This window comes from Hemicordylus capensis, chromosome 3, assembly GCF_027244095.1.
Source record: "Hemicordylus capensis ecotype Gifberg chromosome 3, rHemCap1.1.pri, whole genome shotgun sequence".
NCBI lineage: Eukaryota > Metazoa > Chordata > Lepidosauria > Squamata > Cordylidae > Hemicordylus > Hemicordylus capensis.
In genome coordinates this window covers 58,669,710-58,691,390 of record NC_069659.1, presented here as the reverse complement: position 1 = coordinate 58,691,390, position 21,681 = coordinate 58,669,710, and the positions used below count along the sequence as shown (strand labels likewise).

The following is a 21,681-nucleotide window of genomic DNA, read 5'->3' as shown; positions in this document are numbered from 1 at the left end:
ATCTCATGTGTTTAAAATGGAACGATTGTTCAACTGGAACAATGGCATAAAATGATTTATTTTATTTTATTTTATTTCTATACTGCCCTTCCAAAAATTGCCCAGGGCGGTTTACATTAAAACAAAACTAAAATCAATTAACTATTAAAATAAAAAAACTGTAAAAACAACATAAAACAATTATTAAAACAATTAAAATAGTTTTTAAAACCCTGGAAACCCAGGCCAGAACTTTATGGTTAAAAAGCAGTTTAAAAACCCTGGAAGGCCAGGCCAAACAAATAGGTCTTAAGGGCTCTCCTGAAGGCCAATGATGAATCCAGATTACGGATTTCTGCCAGGACTGCATTCCACAGCCCTGGGGCAGCTACAGAGAAGGTCCGTCTCTGAGTCGCCATCAGATGTGTTGGTGGTAACTGAAGACAGACCTCCTCAGATGACCTTAATGTGCACTGGGGATTGTGCAGAAGAAGGTGCTCTCTAAGATAATTTGGACTTAAGCCATTCTGGGCTTTAAAGGTAATAACCAGCACTTTGTATTTTGCCTGGAAACATATCGGCAGCCAGTGCAACTGTTTCAAAACAGGCATAATATGGTCTCCCCAGGTTGCCCCAGAGACCAATTTGGCTGCTGCCTTTTGACCTAACTGAAGTTTCCGAACTACGTACAAAGGCAGCCCCACATAGAGCGCATTGCAGTAGTAAAGCTTGAAGGTTACCAGCTGATACACCACTGTTTTGAGTTTGTCTCTTCAAAGAACGTCAAATCAGCCAAAACTGATAGAAAGCACTCCTGGCCATAGCCTCCACTTGAGATACCAGGCTGAGGCCTGGGTCCAGGAGTACTCCCAAGCTCTGTACCTGTTCCTTCCAGGGGAGTGCAATTCCATCCAGTGCAGGAAGGTCTAACTCATCCCTCAAATTCTGAGCCCCTACAATGAGCAACTCTATCTTGCTTGGATCCATTTTCAATTTGTTATCCCTCATCCAGCCCATTACTGCCAATAGGCAGGCATTTAGGGAATTAATGCCATTTCCTGATGATGAAGATGAAAAGGAGATGTAGATTTGGGCATCATCAGCATACTGACAACACCCTGCACCAAATCTCCTGATGACCTCACCCAGCAATTTCATGTAGATATTAAGAAGCACTGGTGACAGAATGGAGCCCTGAGGGACTCCATATAACAGTGCCTGTTTTGAGCAGCAACTGTCACCAAGCTCCACCATCTGGAATCTACCCGAGAGATAGGAGCGGAACCACTGCAAAGCAGTGCCCCCTATCCCCAACTCCCCCAGGTGATCCAGAAGGATACCATGGTCGATGGTACTGAATGCCGCTGAGAGATCCAAAAGATTCCCCAGTAAAGGTTATCCATCAGGCCGACCAAGGCTGTCTCAAGCCCATAGCCAGCTCTAAAGCCAATTTGAAATGGGTCTAGATAATCAGTTTCCTCCCAAACCGCCTGGAGCTGGTTGGCCACCACCCTCTCAATCAACTTGCCCAACCAAAGGAGATTAGAGACTGGCCTATAACTATCTGTTGCTGAGTGGTCCAGGGAAGACTTCTTAAGAAGCAGTCTAACCATTGCCTCCTTTAAACAAGGAGGCACCCTACCCTCCCTCAGCGATGCATTTATGATATTAACCAGGCCACCTACAACAATCTCCCTGCTAGTTAGAAGCAGCCATGTTGGGCAAGGATCCCGAGAACAAGTGGTAGGCTGCACCACCCCAAGCAGCTTGTCCATATCCTCAGGAGTCACAGATTGAAACTGATCCAATCTAATACTACAAGAGGGATTGCTGGACACCTCCTTCATAAACCCTGAAAAAGTAGTGGAATCCAAGTCGGCCTGGATACAGGAAATTTTGTCAGCAAATAACCCATTAAAATCATCGCAGCAGAATGTTTTCAGGGACTGGTTTAAAGCAGAAGGAGCAGAAAACAAACTCCTCACAACCCAGGATAGCTCTGCTGAACGCAAACCTGTGGATGCAATGCACGCAGACAAAAATATTTTTTTTTCCTGCATGCAATGCTACTGCATAAGCCTTCAAATGGGTCCTATGTGGCTTCCTGTCAGATTTGAGCCAAGTTCTCCTCCACTTGCATTCCAGTCACCTACCCAGCCACTTAAGCCCCCACAACTCCTCAGTATACCAGGGGGGCATTTTAGAAGCAGGTTGGAAGGGACGCTTAGGAGCAATCGTGTCTACTGTCCTGGTGAGTTCCCTATTCCAGTTTCCCACCAGGACATTGACAGAATCACTGGCTGCACCAGCTTCAAAACCCTCCAAGGCTTTTAGGAACCCTTCAGGGTCCAGCAGCCTTTCTGGATGGACCATCCTAATAGGTCCACCATCCCTACAGGGGTGGGTTAAAAATTCCTGGTGTTTAGTACAAAGCTTGCACTAGCACAGTTTTGCTCATCATGCAAGTGCTTCATTAGTAAGGATGCTAGCCAGTCTTCTTTAAGCAGAAACAATGCAGCACGAACAATGAACCAAAAAGCCAAATCAAGTGTTGAAGTGGGAGAGAGAGAGTTAAGTGTGTGTTCACCTTTCCTATTGAAATCAATGTTCCTGATTTTGGCTGCAATGCTCCTCTAGACATTTTTGGGGATGTGTGTCTGCTATCAGCATGTGCCTCTCTCATGCATCTCCTTAGTAATGTCTAGTGTGTGACATGATGCCATGGCAATCAGCATCCCATTTTCTCTTCAAGCAGTAGCCAATGAACTGTAGAAGAATGGGGGAACACTGATTGCAATCATGTCACACCACACATTTATTTTGCTAGACATTACTGGGGAGATTTGTGGAGCTGATGTGGATCTTCAGCAGCCATATATTTCCCATAACATCTGCTTAGGCTCTGACTGCAGAGATGTCGTGTCAAGGGAGCAACGGGATGGATTATAAGGGAGTAGTAATTACCTAAATATCTAGAAAGCTAATGCTTTTCATAAGTCAAAATCATCATCTTGACCTGAGCATGGGATATTGTACAGAACAAATATAGACTCAGGAGCAATGATAAAACATAACATAAAATATGGCCAGCTGCCAGAACTGACAAATAGTGTTTATCCCATAGAGAACGCTGCAGATTTCAGCACATCAGATTTCTCCCATCAGAGGGCAGTGGTGATGCATGCCTTATTGCTGGGGACACTAATATTTGCCCAGCCTTAGACATTCTTGTATGCTGCCAAGTGATTTTGGGAGCCTGTTCATTTCTTTTAAAAGTTGAGCTTTACAGAGTACGATTGAGTTTTTGCAGTTTATATAGCAACAACAATGAAGCAAATATAATGTATCAACCTATGGGGCAAATTCATGTTTTGTACATTTTGTTGGAGCAAGCTGAATTATAATAAAGGTTAATAGGTAAGAAAGTAAACTGAAGTCTATAATTATGCTTGGCATAGTAAATATGTTTTGTTTTCAAGATCCTTATAATTGTGCTATCTTTATATGTGAGGTGCCTCCCCTTTCAGAGCTATTGTTAATGGAGGAGCGAGCAAAACATCTTTCCTTATCTTTTTTAGTCTAGTTTGTCTAGATCTCTGAAAATTGGACTGGAACTTAGTTTCCCATTCTTGCTGAGTCAGTACAACATTTCAGCAGCTACGTGGGTTCAAGGAGCCAAGTACTTCTAATTTTCCTACTGAATTTTGCAAATAAATCATCTGCTTGTCTGATATGATGTCAGTTTCATGACTTTCCCCCTAGTGGATTTCCAAAATGGATTGTTAAGTAGATATGCCACAGAGTGGCACTAGAGGACACCTTGACCTCCATTTTACTGCATTTCTCATGTTGTTTGCATAGAAGAGGTGAAACATCTAACACATCTAACCTTGAATGCCTTTATTTTGCTGCATTTTCTATCTTTGATATGCTAATTAACCCAAACTCTTCCAAATCCATCCTATATTTGCTGCTTTGCTGTCTTCATTCTTGTATTCTTCAAAGAATCCTGCTGATATCCAAAGCAGGTTTTGTTTGTAGAATTTCTACAAAGAAACTGACCCAGTTGAATCATTTTTACCCTATTCAGGATGGAGTCATGCAACAGCTTTTGCAGTCATCTCCACAGCAGGGATCCACATGGAACTAAATTAATCACAGGGACCAATATTGGTTATGTTTCCAGGCCCCCTAGGGCTGACACTGGAATAGTGTCAGCATAGCTGGGCAGCTGCCAAAGACCCATGGCCCTTAGAACAACTCACTGTTGAGACCACCTCTGTGCTCATAACCATTATGTGTTGTTGTTGTTGTTGTTGGTAGTGATGATGGTGGTGGAACAAGTTTCTCAGGGCTCACCTTACTCAGTTTCTCAGGTCTAAAACAATGGAGGGACTTCTTTTAACAAGGAGCCTCCTGAAACTTGGAGCTGGCCCTGAAGCCAACATATGTCCAGAATAGTGAGTTTCACCAAAGCACTTAAGAAATTAGTGAACAAGAAACCTACCTTGACATGGATCCTGGAAGTTTGTTTGGAAGGATTTCTTCTTCTTCTTACTGATTTCTGTTTAGACATAGAATTGTTGCAGTAACAATCCATAATACTTACATAACAAGTATCATCAAGATTATCATTCTATTTTTCTTTTTCTTCTTGCAGATCGAGAGAACCAGTCAATGCTGATCACGTAAGTGGCACTTTTTAGTTGCTCACACTAGCAAAAGTGAACTTTGCAAACTGTTGTTTGACTGAGCACATGAAACTGAAGGAACTTGATTTAATACATCTTATTTGACAAATGGCATCAATGGCTGACATAGAGCCAGCATGGTGTAGTGGTTAGAGTGCTGGACTAGGACCGGGGAGACCCGAGTTCAAATCCCCATTCAGCCATGAAACTAGCTGGGTGACTCTGAGCCAGTCACTTCTCTCTCAGCCTAACCTACTTCACAGGGTTGTTGTGAAAGAGAAACTCAAGAATGTAGTACACCGCTCTAGGCTCCTTGGAGGAAGAGCAGGATATAAATGTAAATAATAATAATAATACTGAGGGAACTTACTCAAACAATTTTCCTTAGTATGTCAGCCAATGTTCTTCAGTTCTGGTATTAGGAGAAAGTGAACATTGTCCTTGGATTGCAGTGTTCTAATACTCAGGTTATAGTCAGAGTTTATGAAAACTGTTAGTACTTTTACTGATGATGATGATGTCCTGTTAGGCCTATAGCTAACCTAAAAGTTTAGGATGGGCCCTGACAAAAAGGGGAGCAGGCTGGGTCCATCTTTGATAAAGCTTAAATGGCCTTTTAAATATAATTTTAATACTTTTTAATACTTTTACTGAAGTAGTGCAAAAGTCTACAGAAATTGGAATTCTAAATCAGTATTTTTTAAAAAATTCAATAAAAATTCACATGATTAAAACTGCAAACTATTTTTATTAAGCAACCACAATAGAATATTCTAATATTTAATAACAAATAAAAATTCACATAGTTAAAGCAGTTTTTATTAAGGAACATGTTTTTCTAAATGTACCCATCTTTTACCACTACATGCCCGACACAAATAATCCAACAAGGATAGCTTTGGGCCAGCATAGTGATAGGAATGGTTTAATCTGTTCTACTGAATTTCTGCCTTTTTTAATCACCCTTTTGCACTGACATGTGACATTGTAAACTAGAAGTCTGGTTGGAAAAAGAGATAACTAAAAGAGTGAAGAGTTCACCAATGTCTTTATTCAATGCAATGGAGAGATGAGGAAGACATAATGACCTCAATAGAGAGATACCTGTATCATCTCTTTCCTCAGGAAGACATCACAATCTATTTTAGGCAGTGTTCAGTGGAAGAGATGTGCCATGCCTAGTTTAGCTTCATCTTGAGGGGGGACCTGGAGGGGACTAGTCCAGAGACTGATTTGGGTAAGGGCCACAGAATTATTTAGAGGGGCCTTGTCTAAGGGGAGATATGATCGAGATGTATAAAATTATGCATGGAGTGGAGAGAAATTTTTCTCCTTCTCTCACAACACTAGAAACAGGGGTCCCAAGAAAATGAAGGTTGGGAAATTTAGGACTAAGAGGAAGTACTTTTTAACACAGTGCATAATTAATTTATGGAATTATTTGCCACAGGATGTAGTCATGGTCACTAGCTTGGATGGCTTTAAAAGGGGCTTGGAAAAATCCATGGAGGACAGGTCTATCAATGGCCACTAGTCTGGTGGCTATGGGCCACTTCCAGCCTCAGAAACACAATGCCTCTCAATTCGAGTTTCAGGAAAGCAAGAGCAAGAGAGAGGGCATGGTCTCACCTAAGAACATAAGAGCAGCCCTGCTGGATCAGGCCCAAGGCCCATCTAGTCCAGCATCCTGTTTCACACAGTGGCCCACCAGATGCTGCTGGAAGCCACAGGCAGGAGTTGAGGGCATGCCCTCTCTCCTGCTGTTACTCCCCTGCAACTGGTACTCTAGGGATGTGCGAACCGGTTCGGATCCGAACCGGTTCGGGTCCGAACCGGTTCCGGTTCGGAGGTTCGGATCGAACCGAACCACCCCTGGTTCGGTTCGAATCCGAACCGAACTGGGGGTGGTTCGTTTCGAACCGGTTCGGACCGGTTCGGATCGGTTCGGAAAGCTGAAAATTGGTCAGATGGTAGCTGGCACCCAGGGGTACCTGTCACCCAAACCCCAAAGCAATCGGACACTCGTACGATTTTTTATGAATTTTTGAAAAATATTTTTATTTTTCTCTCATAGGATATAATGGGACCCGAACCAGGCCATTATTTCTTATTGTGGAGCACTCATGGATGCCAACAACCATGCAAACCCTGAAGCAATCAGACACCCCTATGATTTTTTATGAATATTTGAAATATTTTTAATTATTTTTCTCATTGAGTATAATGGGACCCGAACCAGTCCATATCCCCTGTTGTGGAGGACCTAGGAGCACAAAAGCAGGGTGGGTGGTAGACAGGCATGGGTGCCTACCACCCAAAAAATCTCAAGGCAATTGGACACTCCTCTGATTATTGGTGAATTGTTAAGTGTTTTTGAATTCCTCATAGAGAATAATTAGGATTGCAGCAAATGTATAGCTTCACATCGGGGGGAAAGGGGTGTCATAGAGTGCAGTGTGGTGGGTGGTAGTTCCTAGGGTGGGCAAGGAAGCTATCAGAATTATTTGAAAGGAATTGGGCAAAGAGGTGATTTTTAAGTGATTTTTGAAGTTTACGCGTCTTTAAGGTTTTTCCTCATAATAAGTTATAATGGAGCTTTCAGCAGCCCTATAAGTGCACATGGGGGTGCTGGGGTGGCCCAGAGCAAGTGGTGGTGTAGTGCACATAGGGTGCCAACCACCCCCATGGGTTTCTAACCCATGGGGTACAGGGATCTCTGGTAGGGGCACCCCCATGGGTACAGGGTTCTCTTGTTTCTGAGGTATTGAGTGTGGATTCTATGATAGCAAATGAGATTTTCAATGAGACACCATCAATCCACTCTAATATGCTATCATAGAATCCACACTCCGCCTCCTGCTTCTTCTCTGTGTGTGTGCTTAGTAGGGGTGTGCAATTCAGGATTTCGGGTGATTTGGCTCGGACCCGAACCGAATCACCCCTGTTCTGTTTTGTGCCCAAATCTGGGTCACCCGAATCACCCTTGATTTGGTTCGGATTTGGATTTAATCCGAATCTGAATCCGAATCGATTCGGGGGGGTAAAAAGGGGCCCAGGGGCAAAATTTTGGGGTGGGGTGGTAGTGCCCAATGGGTAGAGTCTACCACCCCAATTTCAGGGGGATTGGGCAAAGGGCTGATTTTTGGTGAATTTTTAAAGTTTTAGTGACTTTGGGGCAGTTCGGGGGCAAAGCATGGGATCTGGGCAAAAGGAGTGGGGTGGGGTGGTAGTGCCTAATGGGTGCAGGCTACCACCCCAATTTCAGGGGGATTGGGCAAAGGGCTGATTTTTGGTAAATTTCTGAAAATTTCATATCTTTGGGGCATATTGGGGCATATTGGGGCAGAAAGTGGGGCCTGGGGCAGAATAGTGGGGTGTGATGGTAGTGCCTAATGGGTGGAGGCTACCACCCCAATTTCAGGGGGTTTGGACAAAGGGCTGATTTTTTGAGAATTTTTGAAGTTTTAGTGACTTTGGGGCAGTTTGGGGGCAGAAAGTGGATCTGCCCCAAAATAGTGGGGTGGGGTGGTAGTGCCTAATGGGTGGAGGCTACCACCCCAATTTCAGGGGGATTGGGCAGAGGGCTGATTTTTTGAGAATTTTTGAAGTTTGGGTGTCTTTGGGGCAGATTGGGGGCAGAAAGTGGATCTGCCCCAAAGGAGTGGGGTAGGCTGGTAGATAGTGCCTAATGGGTGGAGGCTACCACCCATCCCCAATTTAAGAGTGATTGGGCAGAGGGGTGAATTATGGTGAATTTATTTGTATGAGGTTTGTCTTCATAAGGTGAAGTGTGCTAAATTGATTACTTCCTCATATTATTCATAGTAAAGGAAAGTGTGAAAAAGTGAAAGTGGGGTCATGAGAGTTGTTTAATTGAAAAATATCTCATTTGCTATGATAGAATGAGAATTCACACCTTTTCTATTCACCATAATTCACCCCTCTGCCCAATCACTCTTAAATTGGGGATGGGTGGTAGCCTCCACCCATTAGGCACTATCTACCAGCCCACCCCACTCCTTTGGGGCAGATCCACTTTCTGCCCCCAATCTGCCCCAAAGACACCCAAACTTCAAAAATTCTCAAAAAATCAGCCCTCTGCCCAATCCCCCTGAAATTGGTGTGGTAGCCTCCACACATTAGGCACTACCACCCCACCCCACTATTTTGGGGCAGATCCACTTTCTGCCCCCAAACTGCCCCAAAGTCACTAAAACTTCAAAAATTCTCAAAAAATCACCCCTTTGTCCAAACCCCCTGAAATTGGGGTGGTAGCCTCCGCCCATTAGGCACTACCACCACACCCCACTATTCTGCCCCAGCCCCCACTTTCTGCCCCAATCTGCCCCAATCTGCCCCAAAGACATGAAATTTTCAGAAATTTACCAAAAATCAGCCCTTTGCCCAACCCCCCTGAAATTGGGGTGGTAGCCTGCAACCATTAGGCACTACCACCCCACCCCACTCCTTTTGCCCAGATCCCATGCTATGCCCCCGAACTGCCCCAAAGTCACTAAAACTTTAAAAAATCGCCAAAAATCAGAGGAAGGTCCAATCGACTTGAAATTTGGGTTGCAGGTAGAACACAAGGTCCCCTTTCAAACCAGCTATTTTTTGAGATCCGAACCGGTTCGGTTCGGATCCGAACCGGTTCGGATCCGAACCGAACCGGGGGGGTGGTTCGGCAAAACCAAAACCGAACCACCCTGGTCCGGTTCGGACCCGGTTCGGATCCGAACCGAACCGGGAGAACCGGTTTTATGCACATCCCTATGGTACTCAGAGGCATCCGTTTTGGATTTCACTACCCAAAAGAGTTTGGTATCATCTGCAAATCTGGCCACCTCGCTGCTTACCCCTACTTCTCGATCATTTATGAATAAATTAAAAAGCACCAGCCCCAGTACAATACACCTCCTGCCTGTGTGCTCCTCAGAGGCATCTGATGGGCCACTGTGTGAAACAGGATGCTGGACTAGAATAGCCTTGGGCCTGATCAAGCAGTGCTGGTTTTGTGTTATTATGTTATAAGCAAGGACATTGCCTGGCTGCACACCTGCATCCTGCCTATAAACAGAAATGGAAGGAACAGTCATAGGAGCACAATTACATAGGAAGCTGCCTTACACCAAGTCAGACCACTGATCCATCTAGTTCAGTATTGTCTACACTGACTGGCAGTGGCTCTCTAAAATTTCAGGCAGGAGTCTTTCCCAGTCCTACCTGGAGATGCCAGGGACTGAAACTGGGAACTTCAGCATGCAAGCATGCAGATGCTCTTTCACTGAGCTACAGTTCTCGGTTGAACTGTTGCCAGGGACACCTCTGGGTTATCCTTTCCCACTAGCTCCAAGGCAGGACAGATTCGATTGGTTGTAGAAATTTCAGCCACGCCTCCTTGGTGCTAGGAGGATAACCCCTCCCAGTTCTTTCTGTCCTCAGCAAGCTCCATGGCAGCGTTTTTCTAGCTCTCTCTATTTTCTGCTGATATTACTTCTCTAACTACAGTATTCTGTTCTCCAAATCCTTTTTTTTTTCTGTCCCTGATCTTTATTACTTGCTATTATCTGAAAAGAAAAGAAAAGAAAGAAAACCGCCCTTCTTTCGTCTGTTTCTCTCCCCCCCACACTTCTCTCCCCCCTCATCTCCTCTTTCCTCTCCGTTGCTTGGAGCCAGTCAGAGAGGGACAGAGCAATTTCTCCAACAAGGGGAAGAGTTTGAATGTTTTCAGCCTGGGAGGCTTCAGGGCCGTTTGTAGGCCCCATTGGCGCAGGCTGCTGCAGGCCCTGCATAGCAAGGCCGCTTTTCCGACCTCCCGAAAACCTCCTGAAAAATTCGCCAGCAGTGAGTTGACAGTCCGTGATCGGCCGTCTCTCATCTGTGGGCCACGGAGTCCCCCCTGGAAGGGCGTAATTTTACCGCGTCGGTGATGGCCGCTCTCGAGCCGCCCGTCCCGATTGTCGAAGGGGCCGCATCGAGTATCCCGCCTTCGGGCTGCGAGACTCGCTCTACTGCGGCCCGGCGCGCCACGCTGCTGCAGGCAGCTTGAAGTGGCTGTGAAGAGCGCTTTGGGAGGCTCCCTATTGCCAACGCCCCACCAACCTCAGAAGAGATTAGGCGGATTGGCGAGCTGGCTAGCAACCTGACCGGCAGGGCAGCGAGGCCATCACAGGCATCTTCTGTTCCTAAGATGGCGACGGTTGCGAAGAATCCCTCCATTTTACCTGAAGGAGCCGGTAATGTAAAAGGGAGACAGTCTCTAAAAGGGCGGGAAAAGCCTAAGACTGTGATTATGGAGTTTGGCCAGCAGGGGGAGTCTGCTGCAGAGACTGGGCCTAAAGAAGCCTCCAGTTCTAACTCTGCTGTTTTACCTAAGTCTGTGCTGCCACCTGAGTAGCTGGCATGGTTTCGCAATGCAATCATTGGCACCATCTACCAGGTTAGGCCCCCTAAGAGGAGTGAGAGATCCACAAAGGGGAGAAGGCATAAATCACCCAGTGTGAGCTCCTCACCTAGCGAGTTTGTCAGTCCTTCTCCCAAGAAGGCCAAAAGCAAGCTTAAGCATAGTTTGCTGGGCAAGTTGTCTGGCAAGGTGGCATGGGACCATTCCTCTGATGCTTCTGATCAGACTCTGGGGGCCCTAGGGGTTTACTTGCACCTCCCCCCCCAAAAAAAAAGTCATTGCAGACTCAGAGAGGCCTAATCTGCCTTCTGACCCTGAAGACCCAATTAATGCAGGAGGAGGTTTTGATCCGGACCCAATGGTCTGGAGGGGAGGACACTGGTGATGCCTCAGTGTCACAGCACCTCTTTGTGGCAGAGGACTTCAGCCCACTGATGTTCAAAATTATTAAAACAGTGGGACTGAGGCTGGGCAGAGTTTTGACTCTTGTGCCAAAGGGGACTTGGTCTTTCCTAGAGCACACCCCAAGGACAGGCTGATGCCCATGCCAGAGTTGTTTGTGGATGTAGTCAAACAGGAATGGTTGACACCAGCTTCCAGCTGCAAGGCTGTGTGCATGGCTAACAATCTTTATTCTTTTCAGCAAACCACTACAGATATGTTGAGGACACCAAATGCGGATGCCCCGATTTCGCAATTGGTGTCGGATTCCTTGGCATCTCGAGAGGGTGAGTTTTCTCTAAAAGACATAGCTGACCAGAAGGTCTAGCTGTCATTTAATCGTGTCATGAGAACGTGTGCCTGGTGGTCCGTGCAACAGCGGCAGCATCCAGGGCAGCCCGTGACTCCTTATTATTGGTGGTCAATCTTCTGAGTGATCCTCCAGGGGACCCAGTTAAGATGTGACAGCAACTATTCAAGATCCAGAAGGCGCAGGCCCTTATAGCCGATGCCACTCTTGATACGATTAGATTCTCAGCGCAAGAGGCGGTTTCATCATTTGTTGGCAGACGCCACTTGTGGCTCAAAATTGGACAGGTTGGTTCTACCTCTAGGCTAAACCTTGCTACCGTCTCTTACGACAGCAAGAAGCTTTTTGGTGAGTCTGCCCTACAAGACATTCTTGTAGAATCGTCTGATAAGTGAAAGACAATGCCTTCAACCAATAAAAAGACTGATAAACAGCCTTTTAAAAGGCCCTTCCAATACAATCGGTCCTTTCATAGCTTCCGGCCCTTCAGGGGCCAGGACAGAGATACAAAATTCCAGAGGGGATCTTGGAATCCTCAGAGAGCACCCTTTAGAGGGTTTGGTACCTACAAACAGCAAGCTGCTCAGTCAAAGCAGCAAAAGCCACTACAATGACTTGAAGCATTTCAGGCTTGGAGGGCATTTGTCTCACCTCGCCCCAGCCTGGGAAGATTAACCTCAGACAACTGGGTTCTGCAGCTGATCCATCACAGCTACAGGATAGAGTTTCACTCCTCTCCCCCTGCTGCTTTATCCCCACTCTAAGGTCAAAAGCATTCTCAAAGCATTTGCCGATAGTCTAGGCAATCCAACTCCTCCTGGACATCAGGGCAGTGGAGCCAGTGCCTCTGGCACAGGAGGGAGAGGGTGTTAAAACAAAACAAACAAACCAAAACAGCAAAACAAAACACCTCTATCCTATTTACCGTCCCAAAAAGGGACGGTTCAAGGAGAGCTGTTTTAGACTTAAATTTTTTTGAACAGATGGGTCCACAGAACTCATTTCCAGATGGAAACTCTAAGAGCAGTTTCAGAGGCACTCTTTCATCTGGATGTGCTCGCGTCCATAGATATAAGGGAGGCCTGCCTGCATCTTCCTATACACCCGGAAAGCAGGCAGTACCTTCGGTTTAGATATGCTGGAAGGCATTTTCAATACAGCAGCCCCTCATGTCTCCACAAAGTTGTTGGCACCACTGGTGGCGCAACTCTGTCAGAAAGGGATAGTCAATTGTTGCTGCAGGCGAGATCTCTCCCAGAGGCAGAACAGGACTTGGTCCTTAACTATCGCAACACTCGAACCATGGTTTCATCATAAATGGAGAAAAGAGTCAATTGACGCCATGCCACAGGCTGCGCCATTTGTGGGTAATCATAGTTACCTTAGTGGACCGCCTCTTGCTTCCACCAGACAGGTTACAGACTATCCAGACAGAGGTTCACCTGGTCCTAGTGAATCCAAGAGTTCCTCTGGCTTCCTTGTCAAGACTGCTGAGCTTGATGGTGGCCGCACCAGACTCAGTTCCGTGGGCTTGAATTCATCTGCACGACCTCCAGTGGTTTCTCCTACCCCACCAGAAGGCAATCGTAAGGAAGTGTAGACTGCTTATAAAGTTGCCACCAGACCTGCGTCACTCTCTCCGCTGGTGGATCAACTCCAGCAACCTGAATTGGGAAAAGACCTTCTTGGACCCACAGATGTTCATCAGAACAACAGACCCAAGTTGACAGGGGCTGGGGAGCCCACTGCCTCAACCAGTTGGCGCAGCAGCTATGGAACACGGAGGAGCGTTCTCACAACATAAATTGGAGGGAACTCCATGCAATTTGCCTAGCGCTACTAGCATTCCAGGAGATCATCCAAGGCACTGAAGTATTTGTAAAGACCGACAATACGACGGCAAAGGCATATGTAAACAAGCAATGGGGGTCCAGGTCATCTCACCAGGAGGCTGTCCTTCTGCTGTCTTGGGCAGAGAGCAACCTTCCTTCCCTGATGGCACACCACATCAAGGGAGAGCTGAACCTGTTTGCAGACTGGTTAAGCTGGGCTGACATCCAACTGGGGGAATGGGCTCTAAATCCATCAGTTTTAACCCAGATAACAGAGAAGATGGGCATGCCCGAGGTAGACCTCTTCATGACTCCGAAGAATGCACAATCCCCAGCGTTTATGCCTAGATTTCCATGCAGGGAGGCGATGGCAGTGGATGCCCTATCCAGTCTATGGCCAGACGCTTTCCTTTATACGTATCCTCTGACACCTCTGTTGGCCAGAGTCCTGCAATGGATGTGTCTTCGAGCAAGAGTACTCTTAGTGGCACCATTCTGGCCCAGGAGACCCTGGTTTCCAGAGCTCCTCCATCTGGCGGTGGAGCCACCTTGGGAGTTGCCTCAGACCCCGGACCTGCTCCATCAGGGTCCAGTTTTACACCCGGATCCATGTTGGTTTCGGCTCATCGTTTGGAAACTGAGTGCCGAGTCCTGAGCCAACATGGCTACTCGGAGGGAGTTCTCAGCACTATGCTGGCGTCGTAAAGTCCATCGACAGAGAGAATTTATCAATATACATTGGGAGCACTCCTTCGCTGGATGTCTCGCAACTCCGTTCCGAAGGGCACGGCTAAGTTATCTCATCTCCTGCTCTTCTTACAAGAAGGGTTCAACAAGGGACTATGTCCGAATACCCTGCAACGGCAGGCATTGCCGTTGATGGAGTTGCTCTCAGTAGAAAAGACAAAATGTCTCAGTCACATCCTCACCAGCGTAGTTTCTTTGAGGTGCCTCGCTGATGTCACCTCCAACAGTGCATACGTTACCCTCTTGGGAACTACATACTGTCCTCAAGGCATTGCAAGCTCACTCCTTGGAGCCTTTGGCAGCTATTCTGATCAGGATCTTACAGTTTAAATTGGCCTTTTTGGTGGCCATCACTTCAGCAAGGCTCTTCTCGGTGCTGCAGGTGCTGTCTGTAAAACAAGGCACATTGTATATTTCAGAAAGAGGCCATCAGGCTCATTCCAGACCCCTTCATGAGGCCAAAGGTGGTGTCCCCCTTCCACCCATCGCAAGATGGGTTCCTACCTTCATTTTGCCCCAATTTTCCATCAGTCTCAAGATGTTTTCCTCCCTTCTTTTTGCCCGCGCCCGGTCCACGAGAAGGAAAAACTCTGGCATAACCTGGATGTCCGGCGCTGCCTCAAGAAATATATCGCCCGCACCGCCTCATTCAGAAATACGGACCAAATGTTCGTCTCCTTCCACCCGAGATCAATGGGCTCGCCCGTATCAGCACCTACTATCGCACGATGGATAAGGGCGTGTATCTCGCTGGCGTATGAGACACTTCGCTTACCCCAGCCTTCAGGCATCTCGGCGCACTCTACCAGGGCGGCCGCCACCTCAGCCGCCTTTTCAACTAATGCCCCAATCCAGGACATTTGCAGAGCCGCCACTTGGGCCAATCCCTCTACGTTTACTAAGCACTACAAGATCGAATCCTACGCCGATATTCAGGCGTCCTTTGGAAGAAGGGTGCTTCAGCAGGTTCTCCCTCGGGAGTAGGCCGGAGCGCACCCGCCCTCTGCGTTGGACAAGCTGTGGTATGTCCCAGAGGTGTCCCTGGCAACAGTTCAACCGAGAACGGAGCATTGGTGTTCACTTACCGTGAAGGCTCCTTCTGGTTGATGTTGCCAGGGACACCTCGACCCACCCAGTTTGGCGCTCCTGGCCTCCTCCCGTGGAGAGTCCCTTCTCAGGCCTCCCTCCGGGGTTCGCAGGGTATACCGATCCGCTCTTTGCCTCTAGCCCAAGAACCCTGTGTGCTGCTCCAGTCTGGTTGTTTTTCACATGTTTATTTATTGTCCAGTCCGTCTTTGGTGTGTACCAGTATTTCTCTCGGACAGCAAGAACTGGGAGGGGTTATCCTCCTAGCACCAAGGAGGCGTGGCTGAAATTTCTACAACCAATCGAATCTGTCCTGCCTTGGAGCTAGTGGGAAAGGATAACCCAGAGGTGTCCCTGGCAACATCAACCAGAAGGAGCCTTCACGGTAAGTGAACACCAATGCTCCGTTCCATCCCCTAAGGGAAATATCTTGCAGAGCTCACTTGTAGTCACCCATCAAAATGCAAACCTAGGCAGACCCTTCTTAGAAAAGGGGACAATTCATGCTTACTACCACAAGACCAGCTCTCCTCCTCTTTTCGCCCCTTAAAGAGAAATTGTCTGATATCTTTAATTCAAATTATTGCCCTTTGAGGGTTTTGTGGGTTTTTTTAAGCATATAAGTGGACAAGACTGATTACAGTGAAATGCCCGATATAATGCAATTTTCCCTTTTTATAGAGGGGAATCTGGTGCCGGCAAGACTGTGAACACGAAACGTGTCATTCAGTACTTTGCCACGGTAGCAGCGATTGGTGAACCTGGTAAAAAGAATGTAAGTTTTCAAATTACTGTTGTCTTCTGGGCAATTAATATTTATTAGCCAACAGCTGGAAGACACTCTGTCTCCAAGCCATGGTAACTGCCAGTCAGCATGTTTGCTATTTTCATGGGAACTAGTAGAAAGAAGCTGGAATTCTGGTGGTGAAGAGACCACAAATCTTCTCCCAGTGACTCTAGCTGTTGTGTATCAACATACTGTCCAGGGTTTCAGATGATCAAGGTCCACTAGAGTTGTTTCCATTCTGTGAGCCTTGCAGCAGCTGGTAACTCTGCCATCGGAAAGCATATCTACACAACACATTAAAACATTTTTTTTTAAATTATCACATACTTTTCATTTGTACAAAGATATATCTCTCATAACTGATACAAACTCATCAAATTGAAACACAGATTCATTGTAACTTATCACAAAATGAATTTGATAAATTCATCTGATAAATTTGACTGTGAAATTCTCCCAGCAAGGAGAAACTTCAGTGAACATTATTTATTTCCATCTTGTACTTACTTTTCATGAAATTTTACCAGGTGAGGCCAGTTATTGCCAATCTTTGTTACTGGTTTGAAAAATGATTTTTATATAATCAATGTTATATCAGTTTATCAGTAGTATAACAGTATCAGTGTTATACCAATTTACCATTATCACTTCACCAAAAGAATTCCAGAAATGGTAGTTTGTTGAACCCTTAGCACTCTCATAGGACTACAGTTCCCACTGTTCCCTGGGAAAAGGAAAGATTATTAAGCCAATTTGGCTCTGTGGTATAAATATCCCTTGGGAATCCGAGAGATGACACTGTGCCATGACTGGTGATGTATTAACAGCCACCTCTCTCTTATTTCTGAAACTGTTGTTAATGGTGCTCACATTTTGCATTAGTGGATTTCATCTTTGTTTGTTTGTTTATCCTATTTTTATACCTCCTGATATAGAAATCTCTAATCGGTGTACAAAATATAAAATATTTAAAAGTCACAAATTAAAATACATGACAATAAAAACAATAGAATAAAGTTATTAAAACCAATTTTTAAAATTTTTAAAATTAATTCTAATTAAAAGCCTGAGAAAACAGGGGAGTTTTTTCCTGAAAACAAACAGAGAAGGAGATGCTCTTATTTCAGCAGGGAGCATATTCCAAAGCCCTGGAGCAGCCACAGAGAAAGCCTGGTCCTGTGTCACCACCAAACAAGCTGGTGGCAACTGTAACCAGACCTCTCTAGAAGATCGTAACAGGTGGCAGGGATTATGACAAAGGAGACGCTCTCTCAAATAGCCTGGGCCCAAGCTGTTAAGGGCTTTATAGGTAATAACCAGTGCTTTGTATTTCACCTGGAAAAGTATTGGCAGCCACTCCAGTTATTTTAAAACCATTTTTATGTGGTCCCTTCGTGTTCTCCCAGAGACCAATCTGGCTGCCTCATTCTGTACCAATTGTAGTTTCCGGACTACATAAGAAGGCAGCCCCAAGTAGAGCGTTAAGCCTGGAGGTTACCAGCATATGTACCACTGTTTTAAGGTCATTTGCCTCTAGAAATGGACGTAGCTGACGTATAAGCCGAAGCTGATAAAAAGCGCTCCTGGCCACTGCCTCAACCTGAGAAACCAGGGAGAACTTTGAGTCTAGGAGTACTCCCAAGCTACGTACCTGATCTTTCATGAGGAGTGTAACCCCATCCAGAACAGGTAGATCTAAACCATCTCTCAGGTCCTGACCCCCCACAGTCAGTACCTCCGTCTTATTCAGATTCAATTTCAGTTTGTTATCCCTCATCCAGCCCATTACTGCCTCCAGGCAGGCATTTAAGGAAGATATGTCATTTCCTGATGAGGTCAGCATAGAGAAGTAGATCTGAGTGTCATCGGCATATTGATAACACCCAGCACCAAACCTCCTGACGATCTCTCCCAGTGGTTTCATGTAGATATTAAAAAGCATTGGAAACAGTATGGAGCCTTGTGGGACTCCACACTTCAGCTCTCTCTTTGCCCTATATAGCACAACAGAGCCATGTAGATATAGTGAGTAGCTCCATCAGGCTCTCTGCGTCAACACTAGCATGTTGGACTAGTGGCTAGAGCGTCAGACTCCAATACTGGGCATTTTGGTCAGAAACATAGTAAGGATTAATGGCTTAATACCATTTGACTGTGGTTGGGTTCTGGATGTATGGGAGACAGAAAGAAGAGGAGTACAACAGTTGTGTTTGTATCCTGCAGGAAGACCCAAATATGGAAGCATTATTCTTTGCGTGGATACCTCTTGCTGGTTCAGGGCAATTAAGTAATTAATTGGTCATTTAGCTTTAGAAATATCTAAAGTATAACTGTTTCCTATAAAGACATACAGTAGCAGAATAAATAAGGCCTGTGCAAAGTGACAAATAGAAACGTGTTGATAAATAGGGTTTAATTATACTTGCTATCTGTGTGTCTTTCATTCGCTCTTTATTTAAACCTATTTTTAACTGTTTCTTTGGTAGCAACCAGCCACCAAGACTGGGGTAAGTAGATGATTTCATTGTTCTTGAATCTGACCTCTGTGAATTCTCTGAAATGCAGTGAATGCTGTAAAATGCTCTTAACATCATTTGCATCAGTCATATCTGTACAAACAAAATTCTGCTAAGATTTATTTTTGTCATAAGTCAAAAAGTAACCAGTTCAAAATCATAGGAATTTTGTGGTAAATATAGGTCTGAAGCCAGGGACATAGCAAGGATGGAGTGGACCCAGGCACAAAAAAGAATAAATTGGTGCCTCCTCACTCCCCACACTTTTTTCTTCAGAGCAGGAGTGCAAGGTGCAAGCCGTCACTCAGCCGGTGGGCCCCTATCCATCAGGGGTCCAGGGATTTCCCCCACCCACCCCACTGTTTGTTCACTCCTGTCTGAAACTTTCAACTGAAGTGTCATCCTACACATTTTTGGTTTTCTACATCAATTCTAATAACTTGATTTATAGTTAGTGCTTCTCACTTTTTATGGTTTTATAGGTGTGGCCCAGCCAAAGATGTGTTCCTTAAGTTCTACTGATTTTACTCGAAAAGCACATATTTCACTCCACCCATGAAACCTGTGTTTTCTCCTCCTACTCAGACTTGCTCCTTTTTTTCTCTTTTCCCCACTTCTGATGTATGGCTTCAGCATCAAGTCGGCTGACAACAGACTTTGGAAGCATATGTTTTTGCCTTATAGGTTTGATATCTAGGTTAATGATGATTGGAAGCATAATCATCATTAACCTAGATATCAAACCTATAAGGCAAAAACATATGCACAACTTTCAGAGTGCCAAGGAATTCAAAGGAACAACCCAACTCTCAGCTTGTTTCGCACAACCATACTTTCAGACAATAATTAGAAGTATCACTGGAAGCTTTTGTCACAAGTTGCTTCTCTCCACTAATGATATTCCATGCAAGTAGATCAAGACAATGGGAGAGCTACTTGAGCATAACGAAGCATCACCTTGTTTATAAATCGCCTTCAGCTGCCTTCATATTTTAAGCACACAGTACTAACTCCACTTCCAAATGGAATTACTTTGCCACTAATAATAATGATGATGAAAAAGTTCAGCTTGACAAACATCTAAGCCTTTATGTGCTGTTGATTTATTAAATGTATTTCAATCCTTTGCATTGTAAGGGGACCTTGGAAGATCAAATCATCCAAGCAAACCCAGCTTTGGAAGCCTTTGGGAACGCTAAAACTCTGAGAAATGATAATTCTTCACGTTTTGTAAGTACACTTTATTGCTATGGCAGTTTACCAATCTAGCTTCATTAATAACAATTGATTTATAAATAGAGGGGCAGTAGTACACTGTATTCTACCAAAGAAAACCAAATGGCTCTGTGGCTGCCAGGAGTCAACACCAACTCGAGGACACAACTTTACTTTACTTTACTTTACATTAGTATAAGGCATATAATGATATCCTAAGAACATAACAACAGCCCTGCTGGATCAGGCCCAAAGCCCATCTAGTCCAGCATCCTGTTTTGTACAGAGGCCCACCAGATGCTGCTGGAAGCCACAGGCAAGATTTGAGGGCACGCCCTCTCTCCTGCAGGTACTCCCCTGCAACTGGTACTCAGGCATCCTGCCTTTGAGGCTGGAGGTGTGTAGGTTCAGGTTTGACTCCTGCCCACCTTCTGTCCACTCAGTGCTTAGTGGACCAGACTTTTATCTTGAGCAATTTTCAGTATTCGCCCTTGGCAGTCATTTTGCTACTTATTTGTCAAGACAAAAAACACAAAGGATTCTGATTGTTATGTTGCCATCTGATTGTTATGTTGCCAAAGGATTCTGATTATTATGTGTCCCAACCGCCCTGTGCAAATGGTCGTTCAGTGTACAGTGAAAATGTTGGAGGGCAGGAGGCAAGTCAGACTGCAGCAAGGTCCTGCCCCTGACCTATGTGCCTTCATTAAGCCTAGTGAATGAACATCTGCACAATCCCTATAGCTACTTGTGATTCAGGGCCTTGCTTTTTGCAGAATTCCTGCATGTAAGTTTGTTTATTAAGTAGGAACAGTGCAGATAGATGAGAGTGGTGGTGCACATGGCCTCCCAATGTGATCTTGCTCTACGCATTCACTATACATAGTTTGAACATAATTTATACAGCGCTGCAGCCTCAGGTTAACATCTGTGGGAAATGTGGGCAGGATTGGGACCAGCCCCTGGGTGACTCAGCTGTTCCTCAGGTCACCTGCTCAGTTTTGGGCTTTATAGGAAGGCTCCTTGTGGTGGTGGGCCTACCACCGGTGGGGTTGCCACCGAAGGGATGGCACCAAAGGGGGTTGCCCCTTTGAGGGAGCCACTTCAGGGGAGAGCAAGGGCTAGGGCTAGAGGGCTTCTGTTTAATTAGTTTTAAGCTGTTTTAGACTTGGGTTGAAGTTGCTATAATGTGTTTGGGTTCGTCTGGAGATGGGGGGACAGGGGGTGCCTTTGTTGATTATGGGGCAGCTATCCCGGTGGTGGTGGGGAATAGAAGAAGGTAACGTTGGCAAGTTTGCTCTCTACCACCCCATGCAGCTTCCTGCTGGAGCAGCATGCATCCCATGAAGTGGTGTCAGCACATACTGTATATGGGATCTGTGCATGTGCAGGCACCATTTGCATATACATATAGTCAGCAACACCATGCTGACCACGCAGATGGCATCCCCATGCATGCGTGGATGCCATGTGCATGCTGATGCCACGCAGGGCTTCTAGGGACGCACTCCACCCCAGCAGGAAGCTGCATGAGGCAATGGAGAGCAGGTAAGGATCTGCTCTCCTCTTTCTTACAGCTCCTGGGCCCCACCATCAAAATGTGCTCAAACCGTTGTTCGAATCTAATAACATGATCATCTGTAATAAAATGACCACTCACAAAGCTATTTAGGG

The 21,681-nt window shown here is 45.6% G+C and overlaps 1 protein-coding gene across 2 annotated transcripts in view; it reads left to right on the top strand.

The window, feature by feature from the left end:
* The window catches only part of MYH15 (myosin heavy chain 15), a 142,002-nt gene that overhangs the window by 16,062 nt on the left and 104,259 nt on the right, over positions 1–21,681 (top strand). Inside the window, exons 1-5 of one of the 2 annotated variants that reach the window (XM_053304970.1) lie at positions 10,846–10,906; positions 11,717–11,801; positions 16,171–16,264; positions 18,763–18,783; positions 19,930–20,022. In XM_053304970.1, coding sequence (XP_053160945.1) covers positions 10,861–10,906; positions 11,717–11,801; positions 16,171–16,264; positions 18,763–18,783; positions 19,930–20,022 — 339 coding nt within the window. In that variant the 5' untranslated portion in view covers positions 10,846–10,860. Of the gene's footprint in view, positions 1–4,639; positions 4,668–10,845; positions 10,907–11,716; positions 11,802–16,170; positions 16,265–18,762; positions 18,784–19,929; positions 20,023–21,681 lie in introns of those variants that run through there. The other variant, XM_053304969.1, reaches the window with a different exon arrangement.